This window comes from Perkinsus marinus, assembly GCF_000006405.1.
Source record: "Perkinsus marinus ATCC 50983 genomic scaffold scf_1104296969090, whole genome shotgun sequence".
NCBI classification, from domain to species: domain Eukaryota; phylum Perkinsozoa; order Perkinsida; family Perkinsidae; genus Perkinsus; species Perkinsus marinus.
Window position 1 is genome coordinate 28,837 of NW_003202922.1, and position 20,603 is coordinate 49,439.

Here is a 20,603-nt window from a genome sequence, read left to right on the forward strand (position 1 = left end):
GCTCGCCTTCTTCCTCGGAGAAGGCCACGAGAGGGTCATCGACATAGTTGGCTATATAAACACCGTCCATTGACACGATACGTTCTATGGCCACTTCGCCGTCCTCGTTGCTTGCCTGAATCGCACGATTGCCTTTACAGTGATTGGCCGAGAGTAGCATGGACAGTCGAGGCAATCATCTCTCCCCTGCTTACCACATTGGGCAAGCTAAGAGAGAATAGTGTTCCCGTTGCATCGCTTGCGTAGATGTTGCCAACCTCTCGACCGTTTTTCCACCCGTGATGGACGTGGAGCATGACAAAACCTGTGATTGCAACGCATGCAATGCGAAGGTCTAGGTAGCGCACCGTGGGCGGCGTCGAGGATCGTGTAGCTGTGTTGTTCCAGTGCTACCGGGATCCTCGCTGTAGCGAACGATTTCGCGCCGTTGGCTGATACTTCCAACCGAACGGTGTTGCCTGAGACCTCTTCCTCTGTGAACACTCCGCGAAAGGACCTCACTGCCGGCCACGGCTTTAGCCACGAAGAGGTAATCCTTGGTCATGACAAACTTGTTGCCACCGGGTATGAGAGTATTGACCGATTGCCCTAAGGAGAGACCGGTCATGGTACTGTTAATGCTCGTGCGTTGTGAGTTTCGAAATCGAAATCGGGCGGCTTCCATTTCGAATTGAGCGCTACCGTTGTCATCAGTGCACGCAAAGTCGATGTCTGAGAACCATCCGTGGAGATGTGGTTGGTCTCCAGACTTCTTCCTGAAAGTCCGGTATCGTCTTCGTATGCGAAAGAAGTCAATTGAGACAAACAGGGAACAGCACGTTCACGGCTATAGACTGGAATGACTCGGATCAAGCGAGAAAACCTTTGTGTCGTGATGGAACTTTTATTCGATAACGTCTGGTTTTCTCAGTCGACCTCAAGAGCTTCCTCGGTACATTATGAAGACTTACACATAACTTTGAATAAAAATGTACAAAAACCAACAAAAATTTTCCACAATTTTCATTTTCCCATAGTTTCTAGTGAAGATGAGCTCTTGTCCTGTGATCTCACTTGTGATGTGTGAAATATATCCTATTGGCAGATCCGAACTTGGTAGATCCCCAACTGAACTGGACAACATATGATGCTACTATAGAGAAAGTCTTGCCACCGTCCTGAGGAAAGGATCCTCGCTCAGCTGTTCGTTGGAGGATTTTACACTGGTGCGGTAGAGAGCGTGCTGGCAAGCATTATCAGGATCTCGCTCATGCGTGTGGAGATCGCAGGATTTGCTCCAGGAGGATACGAGAGCCGACCTGGTGAAGGGATGGGAGATTCGTCAAAGGTCATCGATGTGATCTGGTTCGACTTTGAGTCAGTTGGGTGGAACAAGTACGTATGAAGGCCCTGGTGCTTGATAAACCTCCACGACTTGCCTGAATCCTCACTGAGGTAGTGCACCTGTTTCGGCGGCTCTACCGTCGAGGATTAGTGCTGTAATCTTACGTGCTTCACTCCTACTAGGAGAACGACATTGTTGTCGCTGGGATGCGGTCCAATCAGCTTTATTCGGTCGCTGTCAGCAGGCATCTCATTGACACCAGTTGTTCGCCTGAATACCGCAGTTTCTGTGCGAGTGTAGAGGAGTGGAAGCATCCGTCCAAAGGTCAGCTGAATTCACGAGTCTTACGTGATAGACTTTTGGCCGAGACCATCTGTTATTTTCTGCCAGGACAGGCCGGAGTCGGGCGACCTTGCAGGCCTCCAGCGTTAGGCTCAGGTTGCTCTCTCGACTTACCTGTACACGTGTCCGTTCTCTGTCCGGAATAATATGACTTCTTGTTTTTCACCCAAGTACACGATATCGGCTATCGGACTGTCGGGCGACTGAAAGGTTTTCAATCTTAACGTGTGCTGCTACTGCGATCGACCCAGCACGAAGTGAGTGGTCGAGGAAATGCTAGCCGAGAGCGAGAGATTTGATATTGCACACGAGCCTGGTCAGTGGCATTCGGACTGCAATGTAACTCCTAGGGGAAAACATGTCTTACCACATCTTGAATGGCGACCTTGGGTTCGCTCGCAGATGAGGCTTTACATCTAGAGACACCACAGAGATGGAAGATGAATACGAACAGCGATACGTCGAACAGCATATGGAGTAAGAAAGGAAACGAGTGGAATAGCTTCAGAGAACCTGCTCGGAATCATCGCAGGTTCTAGTCCCACATCCGTCATTTTTTCCGTCAATATCGCTTGAAAATCTACATAAGCGAACGAGATGAGACTACTGTGCTCATGTGTTTATCTTCCACCAAGGAAGTATCCAAATCGCTCCTGTTCATCGTCTGGAAAGGAGATAGGACATGGGCTGATGTGACACCGAAGAATGCGGTTGCTCTCCTTTAATCGTTTACTGGTACATGGATATTTCTGAGACATCCGATAGACACATCTCACATATCTTGGGGTGAATTACAAAATCCAAGGAGGTTTGTCGCTCGCCCTCAGCAGTTCGGGTTTCTGGTTGCCTTGGGTTACAGCTTTCACCCGTGTAACAGCTCGGGTTTCTGGTTGCTTTGATAAGAGCTTTCATCTGTATAGCAATTCGGAGTTCCGGTTGACTTGTCGGGTTTCGGGTGGGGTTTCGGGTTTACCCTTCAACTCTTCTTCCTTGCATTTCGTATATCAACTCATATCTTGGCACACTTCTTGTCTGCATCTTCGAAGTTTTCCGTTTCATCTTTTTTACCCGGATTTCCAAAAGTGCAGTTCCGACCATGTTGATCTTCCACCCAGCTTCGTTGCTTTCCAAATGGTATCACAGTCACTCATCGACCTCTTCGGAGATCATCTTGTTGTTGACGACGGACGCATGGTGGAAACAGCGTCTGCCCTGGAAGGTACCACCGGCCTCCATTCCCGTTATCTGCAGTCGATGTTATTCTGCTGTAGGTTGCACAGCAGTTGGGATTTACTTCTCGGCTCACTGGTGCCCACCTTGCCGACGATTCACTCCCGAATTGGCGCGTAACTATACCGAGCACTACGTCAAGAAGGGTCTTAAGATCGTCTTTGTTTCCTCTGACCGGTCCGAGGCGGCATTCAATGAGTACTTCAGTGAGATGCCGTGGTTGGCATTGCCTTTCAACGAACGTGGTATGAGAGATAAGCTATCGAAAAGGTCACAACACGTTGACCAGCACACGTGGAACTCTGTGTGGGTGCAGGTTCAAAGTGTCGGGCATTCCTATGCTCGTCCTTGTCAATCCGGAGGGTCAGACAATCACCACTGACGGTCGTGGTGCTGTCGCTGACGACCCAACAGGGGAGGACCTTCCCTGGATTCCAAAGCCGATCACTGAACTACTCCCAAGGAACTTCATCGATAAGGACGGCAAGGAAATCGATAGAGAAAGTCTGGCAGGGAAACATCTTGGGTTGTAATATGAAGAGATGTGAAGCGGCTGGTGGGCGGAAGTTGGGCTCTTGTAGATATTTTTCGGCGCACTGGTGCCCACCCTGTAAGAAATTTACTCCCTTGCTGACCTCCTGGTATACACATACACGTCCTAAACTGGCCGACAAGTTTGAAATCATATTCGTGTCAAGTGATAACAGTGAGCAGGAGTGAGTACCATTCAGCAATCATTAACGGTTTACTATGGATGCCTGTAGGTATCGTGAGTATCTTTCTACTATGCCGTGGCCGGCAGTTCCGTATGACCAGCAGGCCGCTAAGGGAGCACTAGAGAAAGCTGTTGGGGTAAGTGGACGAGTTAAAGAGGGATCGGGTTGAATCTCACGTCAGGTGAATGGCATTCCAACTTTAGCTATTGTCTCTCCCGAAGGCAATCTTATCACCGCTAATGGTCGTGGAATCCCAACTTCTGATCCCAACGGCTGCTTCTTCCCGTGGATCCCCGAGCCGTTAGGGCATGCACTGCATGTCGTGAGCTAACCACTGGTTATAGGTACCACGATCTTGACGCTAACCCGGACGGAATCAATGATAACGTATCGGTTTGTATTTTCTTTGGATCGGGATGGGACTGTTCAACTCTAGGCGCCATCAAGAAGGATGTAGTACTCTTTCAACTCTCTAGAATGCCACGCCAGAGTGGTGATAGTAGTGGTGATAGCAGTGGTGATAGCAGTAATGATACCAGTAGTGATAGTAGTGGTGATAGCAGTAATGATAGCAGTAGTGATAGCAGTAGTGATAGCAGTAGTGATAGCAGTAATGATAGCAGTAGTGATAGTAGTAGTGATAGTAGTTGTGATAGTAATGGTGATAATTGTAGTGGTGATGGTCATAACTCCCGCCGAGTTCGGTTCTCAGAGACAAGTTATATTCAGGTTTTCCATCCAATCGCCGAAAAGTTAGCATCCTACGACGTCAGTCTATACTACTCCACCCATTTTGATGGTGAGATAAGCGAACAGATAGCCGGGGCCTGTGGGGATATGGAAGAGCCCGGGGATAAGAAAGCTACTATTCTCGTCATTGACATTCCAGATCGGGGTGGATACTATTTGTGCGCCGAAAACGTCGTAAGGGCCCTTATGTGAGAGGCTCAGTGTCAAAATTCTCCGTATTGGCTTTAGGAGACGCTTACCTTGGCCGTGTTAGAGGAAGCTTTTGAGAAATACCATAAGAAGGATGTCCCACGACTGCAGATGAGCTAAGAATTGCTTATAGTATCACTGGAGAGGTGGAAGCGTTTATAAAGCCTATCTGATCGGATTTGGAAGAGATTCTTGTTTATGCAGTCGAGCGAACTTGTTTTTCCTAGAGGATGTTCCTATTGCGTTCGGTATCATCGCTCGACAGCTAAGGGGAAAATGGTGAAGTCGTGGAGTAGCATAGAATGCATCGCCACAGTTCCTTGTGCTCGCCTATTATGTTCCGAACTCGCGGTCGGGGAGTGATGAGGGGCGGCCAACAGGAGGCGCATTTCTGCCTCCCTGCTGTACCACGACGATGTATACTCCCGGGAGTAGCGGGCATCTAAGTTTTGGGTGTGGACTCAAGATCACTTGCTCAGCAATGTTACTTCAGGATTATACCAAGTCGAGGACAGTGCGAGACTAATTAGGGGGTCTCCGAGTGTGGCGGTGGGGAATAGTCTCATCCATGTGATTGATTTCCCTCTGATCGAATCAAATATTCCCGCACAAATGTTCCATACCACACCTTGACATCCTTGTAAGGGCGGATCAATAACGCAATGCACTAGTCTTCCTCTGGACAGCTTTGATAAAGTACATACGATTCAATGGATTGTATTCAATGCAAAAGCTATTCAAGAGTACAAAGAGGTTATTCGACAATCACTCACGGTCAATTTGAAGAATAAACATTAATCTGTCGAGTGATTTTGCAATGCACGAAGTGAACTCATTCGACTGCTGGAACTCTTGCGGTTGCGAAGAACTGCCATCCTAGAAATGAGAGTGTCTATGTCCGAGTCAATTGTATTGATAAGAGTCGCATCCTTCTGGTCTACATCGGGGAAGGGGATCTCTAGATGGGCGGAAGCTCTCGCGACAATCTCAGCCAGCTCAGTAGACTCGGCCAAAGGAGCTCTCTCTTCTTCTTGCCATTCGTTGGGCTTGGGGATGGCAATTGCTACGAATACGCGAACAACGACGAAGAACTTCTCCAGGATTATACCCGCACCTAGACGGTGAACCATGGAAGCATCCAGCGCCGCAAGAGTATCACAATGGACGATGAGGATGAATACGTTGATTGATGCACCAAACAGGACCATACCGTTGAACACGTTGGCCCAGAAGGAGCCCATGGCCTCTTTTCGTGGATACGGTCTTCTACTCGAATTCAGCTTGATAGCATCAAGACTGAACTCCACCAGATTGTTCATATATGCGAGAATGAATGCAATCGGGAAAAGAGGACCGAATGCAACCAGTTGAGCTAGTTGGATGGCCATCTCTAAGTATTCACGCCAAAGTCCCCACTCTGGGAGCTCGTGCTGGGCTGCTGCTGTGAGTGGCGCCAAGTGCTTCCTTTTCGTCATCAGCCGCGCCAGCAAAGTAGGGACCGCTTCAGTGAGTGCTGACACCACCTGCCTAGTGGTGAACATAACTGTGACCTCTCGGCTCAAGCGGTTGAAGTCAGAAATGACAAAGGCCATCCAGATGGGCGGGACGAACACGTTGAAGACCTCAAAGATGATAACCTTCGAAGCCTCCGACGTCATGAAGTTCCTATCGTCGACGTGCCGCTCAATCCGAGTGAGCCAGCTGGCCAACTTGGCGAAAGCCGATGATACAAGTAGACGTAAGAGTGAGAAGAGAACAGACACTATCATTGGGTCCACCAGGTAAGTTCGCTCGATATGCAACGTCCACATTAGCAGCCCGCATGATCCGAGTAAGGACAGGCCTAGCAGTACCTGCAAATCACAGGGAAATGTAAGCTCGGGCTTATCTATTTCACAGTGATAGAACCTAGAGTTTCAGCGAGCGACTATCTGGCGACCGTTTATAAGAACGACGAGTCGGTTCAGGCGCTGTTAATTTAGCAGAGTAAATGCCAACGGGACGGATCCCCTTTCTCATGAAGCCACTATATAGGTGGCAGTAGGGCCCATGAAACCGAGCCTCTCCGAATGCCAAGGAGAAAAAGAAGAACCATCAGTACTTACCGCGCTGATCAGTCGTCTCATGACCAAGCCCAGGTGACTCGATGAGACAGAAGCTTCAACGTAAAGGCTCTGAGTTGGAATGTCTTCGAGTATTTCATCGATAGCGTGCGATCGGAAGTGCTTCAGAGAGGAACGCGGCTTGTCCCATTGCCGCTTTAATGAGGCTCTGAAGTAAATACCAACATCGACGGGATAAAGCCGATCGAATCCGACTCACTTTTTCGTCACCCATCCCACATCCATCAGCAGTAGTCCCCACAGGGTTGTCACCCCACTCATGATGATCCATTGAGTGTCCTTACTAAGAGTGTTGGGGAGCGATACGGTGATGCCAAGAAGGGCGGGCAAAGCTAACCATCTGGTGTAGACCGAGAGGAAGCCGAAGTAGTAGCCTACAGAATCGCCATAATACCTGCAATGATAATAAAGAGCCACGTGCGTGCAAACGTTTTTCTCATGCATATGCGTAAAGAAAATAATTTCTCGGCGAATATTCGTATGATTTTCTAATACGATAAATGTACTGATAAAAGCACTTTACGTACAGTAAACACCATAGTAGTTCGCCTACATGTTTAAATTCCTATAGTCTTTGAATAAACCAGCACTGCGGCGTTCATTGTGCAGTGGGAAGACGTCTCGAACGATACCATAGCGTCGAAGCACTCGAACAACCGACACTTCATGCAGCATCGACTCCGTCCTCTCCCGGCCAAACTTCATCGCCTCTGGGACTCGACTGTACTTCTCAACGACTTCTTTCACTGCTTCTCTAAGTCCCGCTTCGTCCTCTGCAGTCAGCGAATAGAGGTAAGCCGCAGTCGCCTGTATCTCGACTGTTCCATACGTGTCTCCTTGGATCGGACGTTGAAGTTTGAGAAGAAGGAACGACAGTTTCGACTTGGATGACCTCTCCTGTCTACACTCAATGCCTCGTTTCCTTAGAGCCTCTTTCAAGCACGCTAATAAGCCCGCTGACATACGCGCTGTAAGGGTGATACAGATGGACATCGTACGGGGCTGTCGAACATCTACTATGAAGAGCAGCTAGCAGGAATAGGAGCTTTCCAACACGACTATTCACCCTATACAAAAAAGAACACTTGATTGTGAATCGACTTCAGTAGAGCTACAGCGATAGGAGTCAAACACTTGCAGTCATTCAGATTACATTCAGCGACTCTAATCTGAATTCACACTTCCACCGACTCACACCGCCTTCCTATGTTCAGTAACATTCAGATACCATCACAGTTTTCACACCACACAAGCCCGCCCTGATCAGCATGAGCATTAAAAACGAACTACAATGGGACGTAGAATTTCCATGCAAGGCGCTTAGGACCGAAGTCGTGAACATCGTATCGGTCTCCTACTTGACAACACTTCCTCAGAGAATCCGAAACGACGCCGCAGAGAGTATGTCCACACAAGGCACCGTGAGTGAAACATTGCTTCTCCGGCAGCTTGCAGTACGGCTCAATGATAACCGCTAGACAAGGGCTGTGATGATGGCCGGTGTATTAACCAGTTCATGACCTACACCCAATGCTGGAGCGGTATCCATAGCGAGTGATAAACCCTGTCATCTTTCCGTGACATAACATAGCACTGTATACTGCTCATTGAAACGCTATATTTCATAGTGTTAACGTAAGGCTCACGCCAGGCCCTTTGCCCAGTCGAATGCTTCGAAGGCTTTCCTCAACACTTTCATATCCTCATTGTATCTGATCAATGACTCTGCCAAGACAACCGCTTGAAACGAGCTGCCCGAAAATATCATTTTCCAAGTATTGGTAGAGCCTCTGCCATCCAACTCACTTTTCCTCACCACCGTTGCCAGGCTGATCGTAGTGCACCAAACTGAGCTTGTCGATTTCGAGCATACCAGCGATGGTTTGCTGAGAAAAAAAAGCTCAGGTTCGCCCTGCAGTATGCGACTCACCAGCCCATAGTCCCAACGGAACTCCTTTGCCTTGTCGATTATGTGTACTAGGCCCACTTGCAGGCCGAAATCAACGTGCATGTACCTGGGGAGTCGCTTCCAGATCAACGGCAGCAACATTCACTACGGAGAAGACGGCGGTATTCCCGAACTGCTGACATCGCTCCGCCCTTTGCATTCGACTATTTTCGGCTGGTTACTCCACGTGTCACCACTCAAGCTCATGCCCTGGCGAAAGTATCTACAACACAGAGGTTCTCGGGAGGCCATCACAGATGATGCGACGGCCTACGACTCGAGTTCCTTGACCCTGTCGTGTGGTATGGGGAAGCACTGCATAGTCGTATGAGCCCCTCCACCCAGTAGAGCCATCACGTCATCATCTGATCACAGTACAGCTAGTGACAACATCACAGACAGAAGCTCACTTTGGGGAGGGGTTTTCACCGTCTCGATGAATACTGGTACGCAAGGAGGGTCCATAGTAGCGTAGTAGTGTACGAGACATTTCTGAACAGTGTCGGACATTATACACATAAAAGATGACAATATAAGATTATTGAGAAAATTCTCATTGGTATTAGTACATTTCTACCCTAAATTGTATGTAGTTAAGGAGCTCCTGACCTCAGCTGAGGACTTCAAATTTATATTCCAACACACTTTCGGGAAGGCGAGGTCGACTGCCTATCACAGCAACTCGGTAGTCAAAGCTATTTCACCAGAAAGCCAAACCGTTGGCGAAGTGAACAGTCATCACAACAGCTCCTCACCTGGTAGTTTCTGATCTCCTCAGCCGTCTCCTCATCAGCCGTCCTTAGCGATGCACAGTGGTTTTGAGGCACTATGATCACTTGCCCTTGCAGTAGCGTTGACTTGTAGCTGACCGCAACAATACAGTTGAATCTCCCATAGAAAAAACCCCCCGGTACTTGGCCATGCAGATGTATACTCTCGGGCTCACTGCGATTAGCTTCTCCTCGCGATTGCGGGCCCAGCTCGAGTGCTCCATACCTGAACGAAATATGGAGACCTCAATACACTGAAACTTCACAGGATTCACATCTAAGTTCGGACAGTGTGGGAAATACGCACATGCTCAACTGCATATGTTGGTGACACTATGGAAATTCCGAGGAAATTTCGAAGTTGCTGTACATCCGAATTCGTATGTCAACTCCTATAATGAGTGAGGGAACTCCCGAGCTCAGCCGAGAAAAGCCAACACATATTCCAACACTAAACACACTTGGTGACACGATAGAACTCCTCATAATAAAAGCTTACATAGATCACATTCACGCTGGGTCCTTCTAGCCGCCCGTCTCTCGCCCCTCTCCTCCTTTCTCCTCGTCTCCTCCGACACCCATCCCGTCCCTGATCACAGTCCATCTCAGCGGTCCGCAGGTCCCCGATGGCCCTACCCCTATATCTACGTTTCTTCTCCCTGGACAGCTCAGCCGGCATGCTCTCCGTAGGATTCTCACCGCCTCCTCCCAGCTCGGTAGCCCCAAAGTACTCATCTTCATCGGCGCTTCCTTGAAACCGTTTGTTCTTCCTGATATTTTCCGCCAGGTGTTTGTCGTATTCACCACTTCTGACCCCTCGACCAGCCCTCTCCCTAAAAGAAAAACTCACCCTAGAGCCGTCGAGTAGCCCTCTAAGCACTGTCGAAGGAGCTCCGAGACGTCCATCTTGTCCTCATCCTTATTATCCTCTCTCGCAGAGAGCATCTTCGCCCGACTCGACCCGGCGCTTCCCAGTGCCTATCCATACCACTCCTCCCTCTCGTATCTCTACACCCCACTACTACCCCCTGGCCCTTCAGGGTCTCATCGACCACAACCGTCTTAGTCGCCATCAATGAGTTGAGCCGCTCGTACTCCTCCATGTCCCCAGCTAGCATAGCCCTCATAGCTGCTGCCGAGACCTCGTTGGCATCCAGGCCGTCCGCGTCAACTAAACTCAGCGACGTCAAGTCTATCTCCGACCCCCGCCCCCCTACTACCTTGCCCCTTAGGACAGGCCTCTTCCCCACGCCCTTCACTTCCGTCTCGCTTACCATGGTACTTATCAGCCAGTTGGGCCAGGTCATCTCGAGGGGCCCTAAGGAGACTCTTTCTGTCCTAAACTCTTGCCCAACCCCTCACCTGCCGCGTGGTCGGCGCTTCTCCTCCTCCTCCGATCGGCTCCGACTCCTACCCCAGCCCCTCCTCCTCCCCTCACCGCGATGCCCAGACCGACCGTCGTCATTATCGTTATGTCTCCTCTCCCTAGAGCTCGTCTCAGAGGCACCAGAGTCCCGCTCAGACTCCCGTCGCCGTCTCGCTGCCCGAGCTTGCCATCGGCGCCCACCAGAATTGACCAGACAACTGCAAGGAGGCCCCTCAGGACCCCAAGATCGCCATGGTAGTACCTCTCGGGCAAGGCCCACGGGTCTGTCGCCTTAGTCTTTTCCGACATATGAGCTCGCTCAGAAAGACCTTCATCATTAGCAAGGTCACTAAAACAGTCCTCTATATGTTTGCTTTCCTCAGCTGAGCCCAAAAATTTTCCTCACGAAATTATGAAGATCCACTCAAAATAAGGGTGGAAATCTGCAAAAACCAACAATAATTTCCCGAGATTTTCTCAGAATTTTCCTATTCTCGCCAACACGTGTGCATATCCATCCGCCCTCTACATTTTATTCATGCGCTCATCAGATTCCTTCCTGAGCCTCTCCTTCTCAGCCCTCCGCTCCGCCGCCTTCCTTTCCATTCGAGGAACCGCCATTTTTCCTACACCCAATCGACAGCCTCCCTCACCCCCACATACCACTCCTCACCCATTTCAAACATTGCAGCCAACCGGTCCGCCGTGGGGTCAGCACTGCCACCGGTCATCCACTCGTCCCGCTTAGGACCCTCCTCACTTCTCGAAGACTCACTGTCCCGTTGTCCAGCCTGAGACGGGCCATTTCGTCATCCACAGTTTCGTTTGCTCTCTACAGAGTCGTCGCGGGGCTCAGCTTCCACGTCCCTTTCCCGATGGTGATGATGACGATGCTTTGACTTTTTATCCTTTTTAGACTTCTCCTTCACTCCGCTCACCTTTACCGCGCCGAACATGTGAGACCACGGAACCCACCAAAGCTGTGAGTAAGTCACTTCTCGACGGATTCATCATCTACAGTGCGTGCCTATTTGATACTATGCAAATGTGAAGAATGTGTGTTTCCGTGATCAACGATGCAACAACTTGTCGCTATCGCTTTAACAGGTTACTTTCATCACATCACATGTCCATAGCAATGTATATGTTGTTTATGCGATATAGTTCCAGATCGATCTCGAGAAATAACATACATTTCTCACACGCACTGCACAAGAGGGCTCAACCCTAGAGCGCGCCTTGACCTACCACTACGCCGATACCATTAGAAAAACCCAAAGAGCCTCTCTACAGAAAAGTACCACTCGGAAGGTCTCTCACTAACGGGGTTATGAATTTTAAGTAGGGCATAGTAGGTCAATCGGTATCGATCAACTTGGCGCGCGCGATGTCGAGATGGGATATTCGAAAACAGGCCAGGAGCTGCTCCGGAAGCTCACTGTCGTCTTCACCTTCCATCACCAATCCCACATGGGCCTGAAACAACTACACTGACGCCCGTGACTATCACTAGAGCCCACCATGCAGTCCTTGAGGAGCCCCGAGAAGGAGTAGAAGCTCTTTCGAGCTAAGTAGCACCACTGTCGAATATCAAAGTCTATCTCAGCCACCTCCCCCCGACCGTCAACGTCTGCGTGCAACTGCAAGCTCTTGGTCAGCAACGCCGGTTTACCGTTGTATCTGTCCTCGACACAGTACTCACTCTTGATCAGTGTTGGAATATATCGCTTTATCAATTTTATATTATTTATATTTGATTAGAAATTTATATATTTAATTTAAATATATGATATATATTTATATTTATTTGATATTCATTTATTAATATCGCTTTCCTCAGCTTAGCAGTTACCCCACTAATTATACAAAATTTACAATAATCTCCCAAAATTTGCACGTGCATGTCCCCCCCATTGCCCTCGATGCCCCTACTCCCACCTGTTAACTATTCCTGGAAGCCCTAGGTCTTGGGCGTTCTCAATCAGAGCTATTATTTTCAAGGCGCTCTCGCCCTTCTTCGACACTCCTGTTTTCAACAACCTGTAGCACAACGGAAATGCATTTCGAATGATCGAGCGCGATATCCCTTCTTATCACATTTCACTTCATAGCAAGCATATTATTGGAGTTTCACCCGTTTTACGTGCAGTGCCGTAAAACTCCATGAAAAACGCGATCTTTACGCCTTGCAATAGTCGTGAAATAGTTTTTAACTAGTGTTTTTCATATCACTAGGGTGAAACTCCAATATCAATGAAGGGAATCGGTAATATAAACTATGTATTACTGTTTATTGCTGACTATTGATTCAGATATCTATCCGGCTATAATAATATTCACTATACGGTTATGAAATATTAGATATAATTGCGGAGCGAGCGAAGCGAGCGGAGCGTATTCTCTCACTTTACTAACACTTTGTGCGTGCGTGCGTGCGTGCGTGCGTGCGTGCGAACAAATTATCCAGCTCGATCTAGAGAGGTTATGATCACATGCTATACACCACTCGATAGCTCTCGCTCTGGGGATACTAGGAAAAATACGAAATTAGGGTTCCGCCCGGACCATGTAGATTTCCGTGCAAAAAACATATTTTTGCAGAAAAACGCCAGGCATGGGAATCGAACCCGGATGCCGAGCTCCGCCCCTTCTCCGAGAAGGCCTAGTATAGGGATAAAAAATAATATTACTAAAAAGTGATCTACATAGAAAATGACCCCACTACACATACGCTCACAGTCAGCGACGAACAAAAACTGTGGAAACGACATTACCGTGATCATCATAGTGGCACCCAGTAAAATAAAACAGCACGGAATCAACAACAACGCACATGCTCGAAAAACGCATAGTTCTATCCGAATGTATGGGGGCTCCTCCTCACTCTTTGAACAGCCTAATAGCGCTGATCTGCTCCAAATTGCCGCTGTGGTATTCCTCAAGCACCGTGGGGTTCATCACGAAATACGACAGCACCGACATACCAGGGTCGTTGGGGTCGGCAGAGGTGAACAGGCCAGGTGGCGCATATCTGTGCAGTCAGCTGAGGAGAGTCTCATGAGGCTTTGAACCTCCTTACGGTAACTGACAGTTCACCACGAGGAACCGCGGTATGCCAATTTCCTTCTCCCAGCGGTGACCATTGATATGATGAACACCTCTCCAAAACGAGGGCACCTCTGAGCTGTGCACATCGTCACCTTGTGCGATCTGATGGAAAGTTGAATCAAACAACTAAAACAGGCGGAGCGACGCAAATCCGAGGGCAGATTGCTCATACAGTGCGTCCGCGATTAATAGGCAGTCATGAAAAATGACAAAACTCGGGACTCGATGAGCGAATACATCAGAAACAATTCTTACTCTCTGGAATACTCTGAGTTCCGCAACCTTCCGGAGCACCATGTCAGACTTCACAACGTCCACTCCTACACACTCGTAGATGGGGTATCTACTCATTGAATTGATCAAGGAGTGGTATGCATCGGAGGCCCTCTACCTGCTCGGCAGCTTCAGCCCGGTGCTCGCATACCCTTTTTGGCGGACTTTAAAACACGTCGCATTCCCCTGGGCCCAATAGCAGGCCCTAGGATCTTCTTGCGGTCCAAACGGTACCGTCCCTATACGAAACCCATCACCAGCGTCAGCCGCGCCTTCACTCACCGAAAGGCGCCCATCCGAGCAACTCTGGAGGCGGCCACGGGGTGTACCTGACGCTGGTCATACCCCACCAATGACGGCTCGTCAGTTACTCATATCGCTCTCGACACAGGTCGTAGTCAGCTGCCGTAAGCTCGCCGTCTGACAAGTGGCTGCTACCACTCCCTCGTCTCCTCCTATTCACATGCCCCATACTGCCTATCACAGCAATAGGTCGTCATCGAATAGCTCCTCCTTTTCTTACCAGCCTTGCCAATCTTGATAACCACACCATGGGCCTCCACCCGAACATCTCTCCACCACAACCGTAGTCCTAAACACAATGTCCCCCCCCGAAGCCCTAGCCCTATAGGGTCTCACGTGAGATTGCCACAATACCGAGGATTAGATATGTCGATACACGCAGGAGACCAGGTAGACGTATGTCCCTGTGAGCAGGAACAGTAGCCTGAGGGAGACACTATGCGGGCAGTTAACATGAACCATATGTCTACCTCTGGTCGGTGCCCCGGCCCGGCTAGCAATGCCGTAACCAATGACACTATATCGAGGCCGATAGAGACACACAGGAGCAGGAAGGGGACCGCGGGGGGCAAGCGGACCAAGGCTGATCGTGCCCAACGAGCAAGCATCGACAAAGACCCCTCCCATCTCCTTCGCCGTCCTCGTCGTCGTCGCCAATCCCGAGCCATTGAAATACGATCACACTTCTCAGCATTCACTCCACGAGCATTCCAGCGCAACATGGGCGTAGCAGAACAACAGCAGAAACCATCAGAAACGTAGTGCATCATAAATTGAACACATGCGTGGAGGACGTCAACTCTTCTTTCTGCCCAGCGTTTTCGACTTTTCCAAACAGTCACTGATACGTTCTCTCAGCCGCTTAGCTCTGACCACTTCCTGAACCCCCTCACGACGATCCCGGGCGGCCGCTCGCAACCTGTCCACAGAGTCCCATAGAGACATACCGGTAGTGTCGTCACCTGAAAGTCCTCTCGTCAGTTATCAACCGAGGCACCTGCGTGGTGAGGTACACGGGTACAACCCCGGCACTTCGCAGTTTTCTCGATCCCAGCACCGACCTGGTACACGACCAAGCTAATACACGACTGACGGGATGTCTTACTTGATGTAGCCCGTCGGTACATCAACAGCATAGCCCCGTCGTGTTAGAGCGATGCGCCCCAGAGGCGATATTCGCTTCTCAGGCCGGGACGGTAGCTTGCCCGATGAGGAGTCCACCGGCTCAGTGAGGGGCTCCAACATACCATGGGCTGAACCAACAAGCATACAAGTAGCCAACAGTGGCTCGGCTCACTTGCAGCCTCCTTTATAGCTTCTGAAACCAACTTAGCCGCCCTGTCCTTGCTCGGGACCTTCTTCAAGTAGGGGTCCAGGAGGAGTACCTGAGGGTCCATCATGAACATTGACACCACAGTCGGGAACTCTCATGAACATAGTCTTCCAACGAGCGCACTGTCCCACCGGAGAATAGCCCTTTCGGCCACTTAGTAGACTCGGACGCGATCGAGCCGAGGGCGGACTTTGGCGCAGCGCCACTAAATGCAATGCCGCCGCCAGGTTTTGAACCGCCGCCGCTGATCGAGTAACGTCAGGGTCGTCCACGCCAAACAACAGCCTGACCCCATGAACAGGGTCCCACAAGGGCCACTCAGAAGGTACGCCTACGAATCCGCGGTCTTCCAGGCCTCAGTGTCGATACTACCCTCTTTGGTAGACTCCTGTAGCCCCTCCAGAATGCCCCGAACCATCGCCTTAACCTAACCAGATGCCATGAGGGCCACAAGGCACTCTCAAACAAGGCCCTGCCTTCTCGATTTTGATGTCCCTGTCCGTCGGCACCTGCGCCGGCTGGACACCCCACTGTGCAGCGATCCTTGGTGGAGGCAAGGACGATCGACCCGAGGTGAGGAACATGATGGACTTGCACCTTCAGGAGGCGAAACCTCAGCCAACAGACCAGCAGGCACCTCACTTGTCCTCGCCAGCCCGGCCGACCCTCTTCACTGTCTCGGGCCGTATACGTCCGACCCTATGTATGTAGTTAGCTGTCGTCTTGGGAGCTCCGTAGTGGATCACTAAGCCTATGCCTGAGACCAGCATCATGATAGCTGACCGTCACAACAACAACAACAACAACAACAACAACAACAACAACAACAACAACAACGACAACAACAACAACAACAACAACAACAACAACAACAACAACAACAACGACACCTCTCTGAATGGTGGTGTTAATAAAGTCATACTTGGAATACCGTCAAGTGCCAACCCTAAATTGGCAGAGTTGGTGGTGAATTCTGACAAGGACTTGGTCTCGACGCTCACTAATAGATACCTTGCACGGAAGTTCCATAGCAGGGAATGGGGTGCGTCTGAAACTAAGCTTCTTAAAAGGTGTTTTGGTGTGACTGCTCTCCAAGGTATACCGGAATCCCTTTCACATTCTTCTGATGGTATTGGCGCATGTTGCTTCAAGCTGGAAGGAGATGGTTCTCCGCCACTCGATGATGGAACTATACCAATTGTATACACGGATGGTAGCAAATTTCCTATGGATGATGGTTCTCATAGAGTAGGTGCGGCCTTTATCTCCCACCATTCTGGTGAAGCTGGTCTATACTGTTTGCCGAGTCATGCCACAGTGCAGCAAGCTGAGCTAGTCGCGATAAAGATGGCCTTGAAGACTATTAATAGAAGATGTATGGTTGCCGTTGATTCGAAGAGTGCTCTGATGTCGATCAGAGGAGATAGATCCACGACTCTGCTTGAGGAAATTCGTGGTCTGATCCGGAAAACTGGAGCTATGTTCACGTGGGTAAAGGCTCACAATGGCGCTCTCTATAATGAATGGGTGGATGCTTTGGCGAAAAGTGCTACGCGAGTCGGTATATTTATGGAAGTAGAAGTCCCAGCGAGGACTACGACAACCTATCTCTCCAAGCTTGGAGATGCAAGGAGACCTATGGTCAGGTTGAAGCATTTGACCAACACCACCATAACAGACTTTGTGGGTTCGTGGCATCATGTCGATACACTCAGGAAGTTGGCAAAAATGAAGAATGGGGTTTATGCTTTGAAAGCGGTTTTTGGTTTGCTACGCACTAGAAGATACTATTCTAAGTCGGACTCTACGGTTTCTCCATACTGCGACGTTTGTGGTCACCTTGGTGATTTCCTGGACGATACTAGGCATGCCCTGGTATACTGCAGGAAGTATAGGTCATTGAGGTTCAAGTACTTTGGTCCTGAACGTATTGATCCGGTTACTGGTGCCCTGAAAATTAGGTTTCTCTCCTTTCTGGCTACCTTGGAAAGAGGGAGAGCTCTGGGACTTTTTGTGAAGGAGACTAGGTTGGGTTAACCTAACTTTATCAGTCGTAATACGCATAAGCGTCACGACTTATTTCAGTGAACAACAACAACAACAACAACAACAACAACAACAACGACGACGACAACAACAACAACAACAACAACAACAACAACAACAACAACAACAACAACAACAACAACAACAACAACAACAACAACAACGACAACAACAACAACAACAACAACAACGACGACAACAACAACAACAACGACGACAACAACAACAACAACGACAACAACAACAACAACAACAACAACAACAACAACAACAACAACAACAACGACAACAACAACAACAACAACAACGACAACAACAACAACAACAACGACAACAACAACAACCACCGACCCACCCGGGATATCGAGGCCTCTCGCAGCGATGTCAGTGGTGATGAGTACGACTGGCCCAAAGTCTGCTAGGGCCGTTCTGTACGAGTCCATCTGAAAAAAAAGGCGGAGCGAAGCAGCACAGATGCCGATAAACCTACCACTTGTTTCCGCTGCGAGGGCGACATATCCGCATGGAGGGCCATCATGCGCCCCGGAGCACAGACATTCCTCAGCTGGGGATCATCAGCCAACAGGCATACCTCCGTCTTCTCGCGACAGTATACCAATACCTAGCATCATAACACGGCGAAAAAAAATTGAAGTCGCTGTAGTTGCATAAAAAGTCTAACCTTGTTCGCCACCTGGATATCACTTCCAGACCCTGGCCGCAGCTTCTCAATAGCCCACGTGAGCTGTCGGAGCCTCCTCTCAGAGTTCGAGGAGAGCCGGGCATACAAATGGCTCACTTCCCTCAGTGCATAGACGATCTCTGAACAAGGCCCTGCTGCCCCCAACCAGCCCAAGGGGGCCCCTCCAACCCTTACGAGCTTCCATCTCTTCCGTAGCATTGAGGACCTCATATTTGGGAGACAGCTCCCTAAGCCTATCCTTCATCCATGCATCGAAGGTGGCCGACGCGTAGATCAGCTGTGCCTGTGGTTACCAGTCGGCCGGACCAAGACGAAAGCAGGGCCCTACCTGACGACCCCGAGTGAGCTCTCGGACCAAGCCCAGCACTATCTCGCTGGTCAGCAGTACGTCGGCCTCGTCCATCACAACGCATGGTAGTAGAGGCTTAGGCTTCTTCAGAAGACCCTCAGCCGCAACTGGACTGGGGGTAATTTCCGGGCGCGCGACAGGTTTACCCAACGATAGTGCCCTAAGGTGAATGCTGTGAGGGTCCGTCCAAAGGCCTCTCCCTACCCGTGCTCGGCGAGCCACTTCAACCGACCCGGCGTGCCCACTACAATGTCCGCCCCATGACTGAGCGCCTGACCAACTATCAACTATTGGATGCTAGCGTATCCATAGGACGACAACATAAGATACAAAACAGGTCCGGAAGGCCCCTCACCGTAACATGGGAATCCCGGACATCCCTGCCTGTCCCCCCTGCACACAACTGTACCGACATCCAAGGTGGCGAGTATTTCTTAACCTGCCCTATACCCCTCAAAAAGCACTAGGGAAAAGCCTACCTCAGCGTGTGCCTGCTCAGCGAGCTCTCTAGTGGGGACTATGACCACAAGCAAGGGGCTGCCCTTGCCTGCCGACCTCACTATCGTTTTCTGATCGGCTGCTGACCGTACCGCACTGAAAGCGGCCATGTCAGCAGAAACCCCTCATACGGAGCAATCACCGTCCTTCCTCGTCCCTCTTGATACTGAGCCCTTCAGACACTCGAACAATACGGTCGACTACTGGCAGCAAATACGCTAGGGTCTTCCCTGAGACCCTCCATCATCACCCTACAGTACTCATACGGTGTCTACCTGTCCCAGGTGGTGACACCATGGACACACTGCGCTGATCCTCTCCTCCTATAACAGGGTATGCTAGTCTTTGTATCGGCGTAGGCAGCTGAAACACTCCACTCGATAAGCCCCTGTCCCCACCCTACTGGAAGGTCCTTCAGCTTGGTCCGTTGCTTGCCTCTCGTCCCCGCTTCGAGAAACCAGATCCCGAGCTTGCTCAAGAGGCTACTAGACTGCACTAGGTCGCCAAACGTAGTCGTCCGGCCCCTCTCGCCAGGGCCTCGGCCACCACGTTCACTGTCGGCCCCTCCCTTGGGCAGCGCCCCCCTGCGTCCTCTGAGAGGCCTCGCTACTACATCACCACTAAAGTGGCGTGTCAAGATGGTAGGTAGTCGGCTCTGCAGAGGTCCCAGGACTTGCAGCACTGAAGTGGACATCCATCTCACTAGAAGAATACACGGGTCCCCCTTCCCTCCCAACGCAAAGCCTCTAGGTGCACACCATAGAGTAACATCATGTTCCAATAGTGATACCTTGTCACGGGAGCATCGTCTCTTCTGGCGTTATCCCCGTCTCAGTGAGAGCTTCCACTAGTCCCCTCAGCTTGCCGCCGTCCCCAACACCCTAAGCCCGACCATCACCTGCAATGTAAAGACCAACAGCCTACCTCCCTCGCCTTGATCAGAGGTATGCGCTCCTCCAAATTCCCAAGCGGGGAAAGGTCGTATAGGAGACGCCTGATATTCTTCATAGGAAACCCTTTAGTACCTCCCCGACGACTACCTCCGAAAGGCGATAGTGATCATGGCCAGGACCATCCTACCTTCCTCCGTGTCCGGCAAAAACGACTCCATCGCAAAATCTGCAAGTTCATCGAGAAATATGCACATGGCAAACTACATGTGTTGGTGACAAATTATGAAAATTCTGAGAGGAAATTTCGGAAAATTATTTTTGGTTTCTGAAAATTTCTGC

General features: G+C 50.1%; 5 protein-coding genes across 5 annotated transcripts in view; 1 reads left to right on the forward strand and 4 right to left on the reverse strand.

Annotated features, from left to right (window-relative positions):
- Pmar_PMAR002836 (conserved hypothetical protein) overlaps positions 1 to 2,138 on the reverse strand; it is a gene marked incomplete at both ends in the record, with an annotated part of 3,994 nt that extends 1,856 nt beyond the window's left edge. Inside the window, 11 exons of the mRNA XM_002768007.1 lie at positions 195 to 304; positions 348 to 471; positions 512 to 588; positions 682 to 755; positions 1,054 to 1,157; positions 1,202 to 1,298; positions 1,352 to 1,443; positions 1,489 to 1,594; positions 1,673 to 1,735; positions 1,781 to 1,869; positions 2,034 to 2,138. Of these exons, the coding sequence (XP_002768053.1) occupies positions 195 to 304; positions 348 to 471; positions 512 to 588; positions 682 to 755; positions 1,054 to 1,157; positions 1,202 to 1,298; positions 1,352 to 1,443; positions 1,489 to 1,594; positions 1,673 to 1,735; positions 1,781 to 1,869; positions 2,034 to 2,138 (1,041 nt within the window). The remainder of the gene's footprint in view (positions 1 to 194; positions 305 to 347; positions 472 to 511; positions 589 to 681; positions 756 to 1,053; positions 1,158 to 1,201; positions 1,299 to 1,351; positions 1,444 to 1,488; positions 1,595 to 1,672; positions 1,736 to 1,780; positions 1,870 to 2,033) is intronic.
- A 659-nt stretch (positions 2,139 to 2,797) lies between these two features.
- On the forward strand, positions 2,798 to 4,739 carry Pmar_PMAR002837 (thioredoxin, putative; the record flags this gene model as incomplete). Its single annotated transcript, XM_002768008.1, has 9 exons — positions 2,798 to 2,885; positions 2,938 to 3,166; positions 3,213 to 3,425; positions 3,478 to 3,612; positions 3,661 to 3,748; positions 3,794 to 3,912; positions 3,957 to 4,065; positions 4,342 to 4,536; positions 4,591 to 4,739. 9 exons carry the CDS (start codon positions 2,798 to 2,800, stop codon positions 4,669 to 4,671), a joined length of 1,257 nt encoding a protein of 418 aa, XP_002768054.1. The 3' UTR covers positions 4,672 to 4,739.
- Positions 4,740 to 5,345: 606 nt separating this feature from the next.
- Pmar_PMAR002838 (conserved hypothetical protein) lies at positions 5,346 to 6,209 on the reverse strand (the record flags this gene model as incomplete). The annotated part of the gene is made up of 1 exon (XM_002768009.1): positions 5,346 to 6,209. One exon carries the CDS (start codon positions 6,207 to 6,209, stop codon positions 5,346 to 5,348), a length of 864 nt encoding a protein of 287 aa, XP_002768055.1.
- A 2,107-nt stretch (positions 6,210 to 8,316) lies between these two features.
- On the reverse strand, positions 8,317 to 11,714 carry Pmar_PMAR002839 (cyclophilin-RNA interacting protein, putative; the record flags this gene model as incomplete). The annotated part of the gene is made up of 17 exons (XM_002768010.1): positions 8,317 to 8,386; positions 8,481 to 8,560; positions 8,605 to 8,689; positions 8,897 to 8,987; positions 9,033 to 9,114; positions 9,378 to 9,486; positions 9,537 to 9,618; positions 9,892 to 9,981; positions 10,029 to 10,201; positions 10,243 to 10,370; positions 10,418 to 10,563; positions 10,613 to 10,710; positions 10,755 to 10,976; positions 11,021 to 11,107; positions 11,288 to 11,384; positions 11,432 to 11,549; positions 11,595 to 11,714. 17 exons carry the CDS (start codon positions 11,712 to 11,714, stop codon positions 8,317 to 8,319), a joined length of 1,878 nt encoding a protein of 625 aa, XP_002768056.1.
- Positions 11,715 to 12,114: 400 nt separating this feature from the next.
- Positions 12,115 to 20,603, reverse strand: part of Pmar_PMAR002840 (DEAD box ATP-dependent RNA helicase, putative) — a gene marked incomplete at both ends in the record, with an annotated part of 12,128 nt that continues 3,639 nt past the window's right edge. The window contains 34 exons of the mRNA XM_002768011.1: positions 12,115 to 12,234; positions 12,279 to 12,438; positions 12,697 to 12,798; positions 13,643 to 13,789; positions 13,838 to 13,968; positions 14,122 to 14,209; positions 14,258 to 14,378; positions 14,422 to 14,468; positions 14,511 to 14,616; positions 14,663 to 14,731; positions 14,779 to 14,866; positions 14,913 to 15,025; positions 15,285 to 15,361; positions 15,405 to 15,503; positions 15,548 to 15,695; positions 15,740 to 15,827; positions 15,907 to 16,060; positions 16,111 to 16,202; positions 16,234 to 16,372; positions 16,418 to 16,532; positions 18,177 to 18,264; positions 18,312 to 18,443; positions 18,504 to 18,643; positions 18,699 to 18,807; positions 18,853 to 19,033; positions 19,078 to 19,145; positions 19,229 to 19,312; positions 19,353 to 19,467; positions 19,514 to 19,601; positions 19,647 to 19,734; positions 19,775 to 19,964; positions 20,170 to 20,252; positions 20,296 to 20,365; positions 20,452 to 20,490. Coding sequence (XP_002768057.1) covers positions 12,115 to 12,234; positions 12,279 to 12,438; positions 12,697 to 12,798; positions 13,643 to 13,789; positions 13,838 to 13,968; positions 14,122 to 14,209; positions 14,258 to 14,378; positions 14,422 to 14,468; positions 14,511 to 14,616; positions 14,663 to 14,731; positions 14,779 to 14,866; positions 14,913 to 15,025; positions 15,285 to 15,361; positions 15,405 to 15,503; positions 15,548 to 15,695; positions 15,740 to 15,827; positions 15,907 to 16,060; positions 16,111 to 16,202; positions 16,234 to 16,372; positions 16,418 to 16,532; positions 18,177 to 18,264; positions 18,312 to 18,443; positions 18,504 to 18,643; positions 18,699 to 18,807; positions 18,853 to 19,033; positions 19,078 to 19,145; positions 19,229 to 19,312; positions 19,353 to 19,467; positions 19,514 to 19,601; positions 19,647 to 19,734; positions 19,775 to 19,964; positions 20,170 to 20,252; positions 20,296 to 20,365; positions 20,452 to 20,490 — 3,679 coding nt within the window. The remainder of the gene's footprint in view (positions 12,235 to 12,278; positions 12,439 to 12,696; positions 12,799 to 13,642; positions 13,790 to 13,837; positions 13,969 to 14,121; positions 14,210 to 14,257; positions 14,379 to 14,421; positions 14,469 to 14,510; positions 14,617 to 14,662; positions 14,732 to 14,778; positions 14,867 to 14,912; positions 15,026 to 15,284; positions 15,362 to 15,404; positions 15,504 to 15,547; positions 15,696 to 15,739; positions 15,828 to 15,906; positions 16,061 to 16,110; positions 16,203 to 16,233; positions 16,373 to 16,417; positions 16,533 to 18,176; positions 18,265 to 18,311; positions 18,444 to 18,503; positions 18,644 to 18,698; positions 18,808 to 18,852; positions 19,034 to 19,077; positions 19,146 to 19,228; positions 19,313 to 19,352; positions 19,468 to 19,513; positions 19,602 to 19,646; positions 19,735 to 19,774; positions 19,965 to 20,169; positions 20,253 to 20,295; positions 20,366 to 20,451; positions 20,491 to 20,603) is intronic.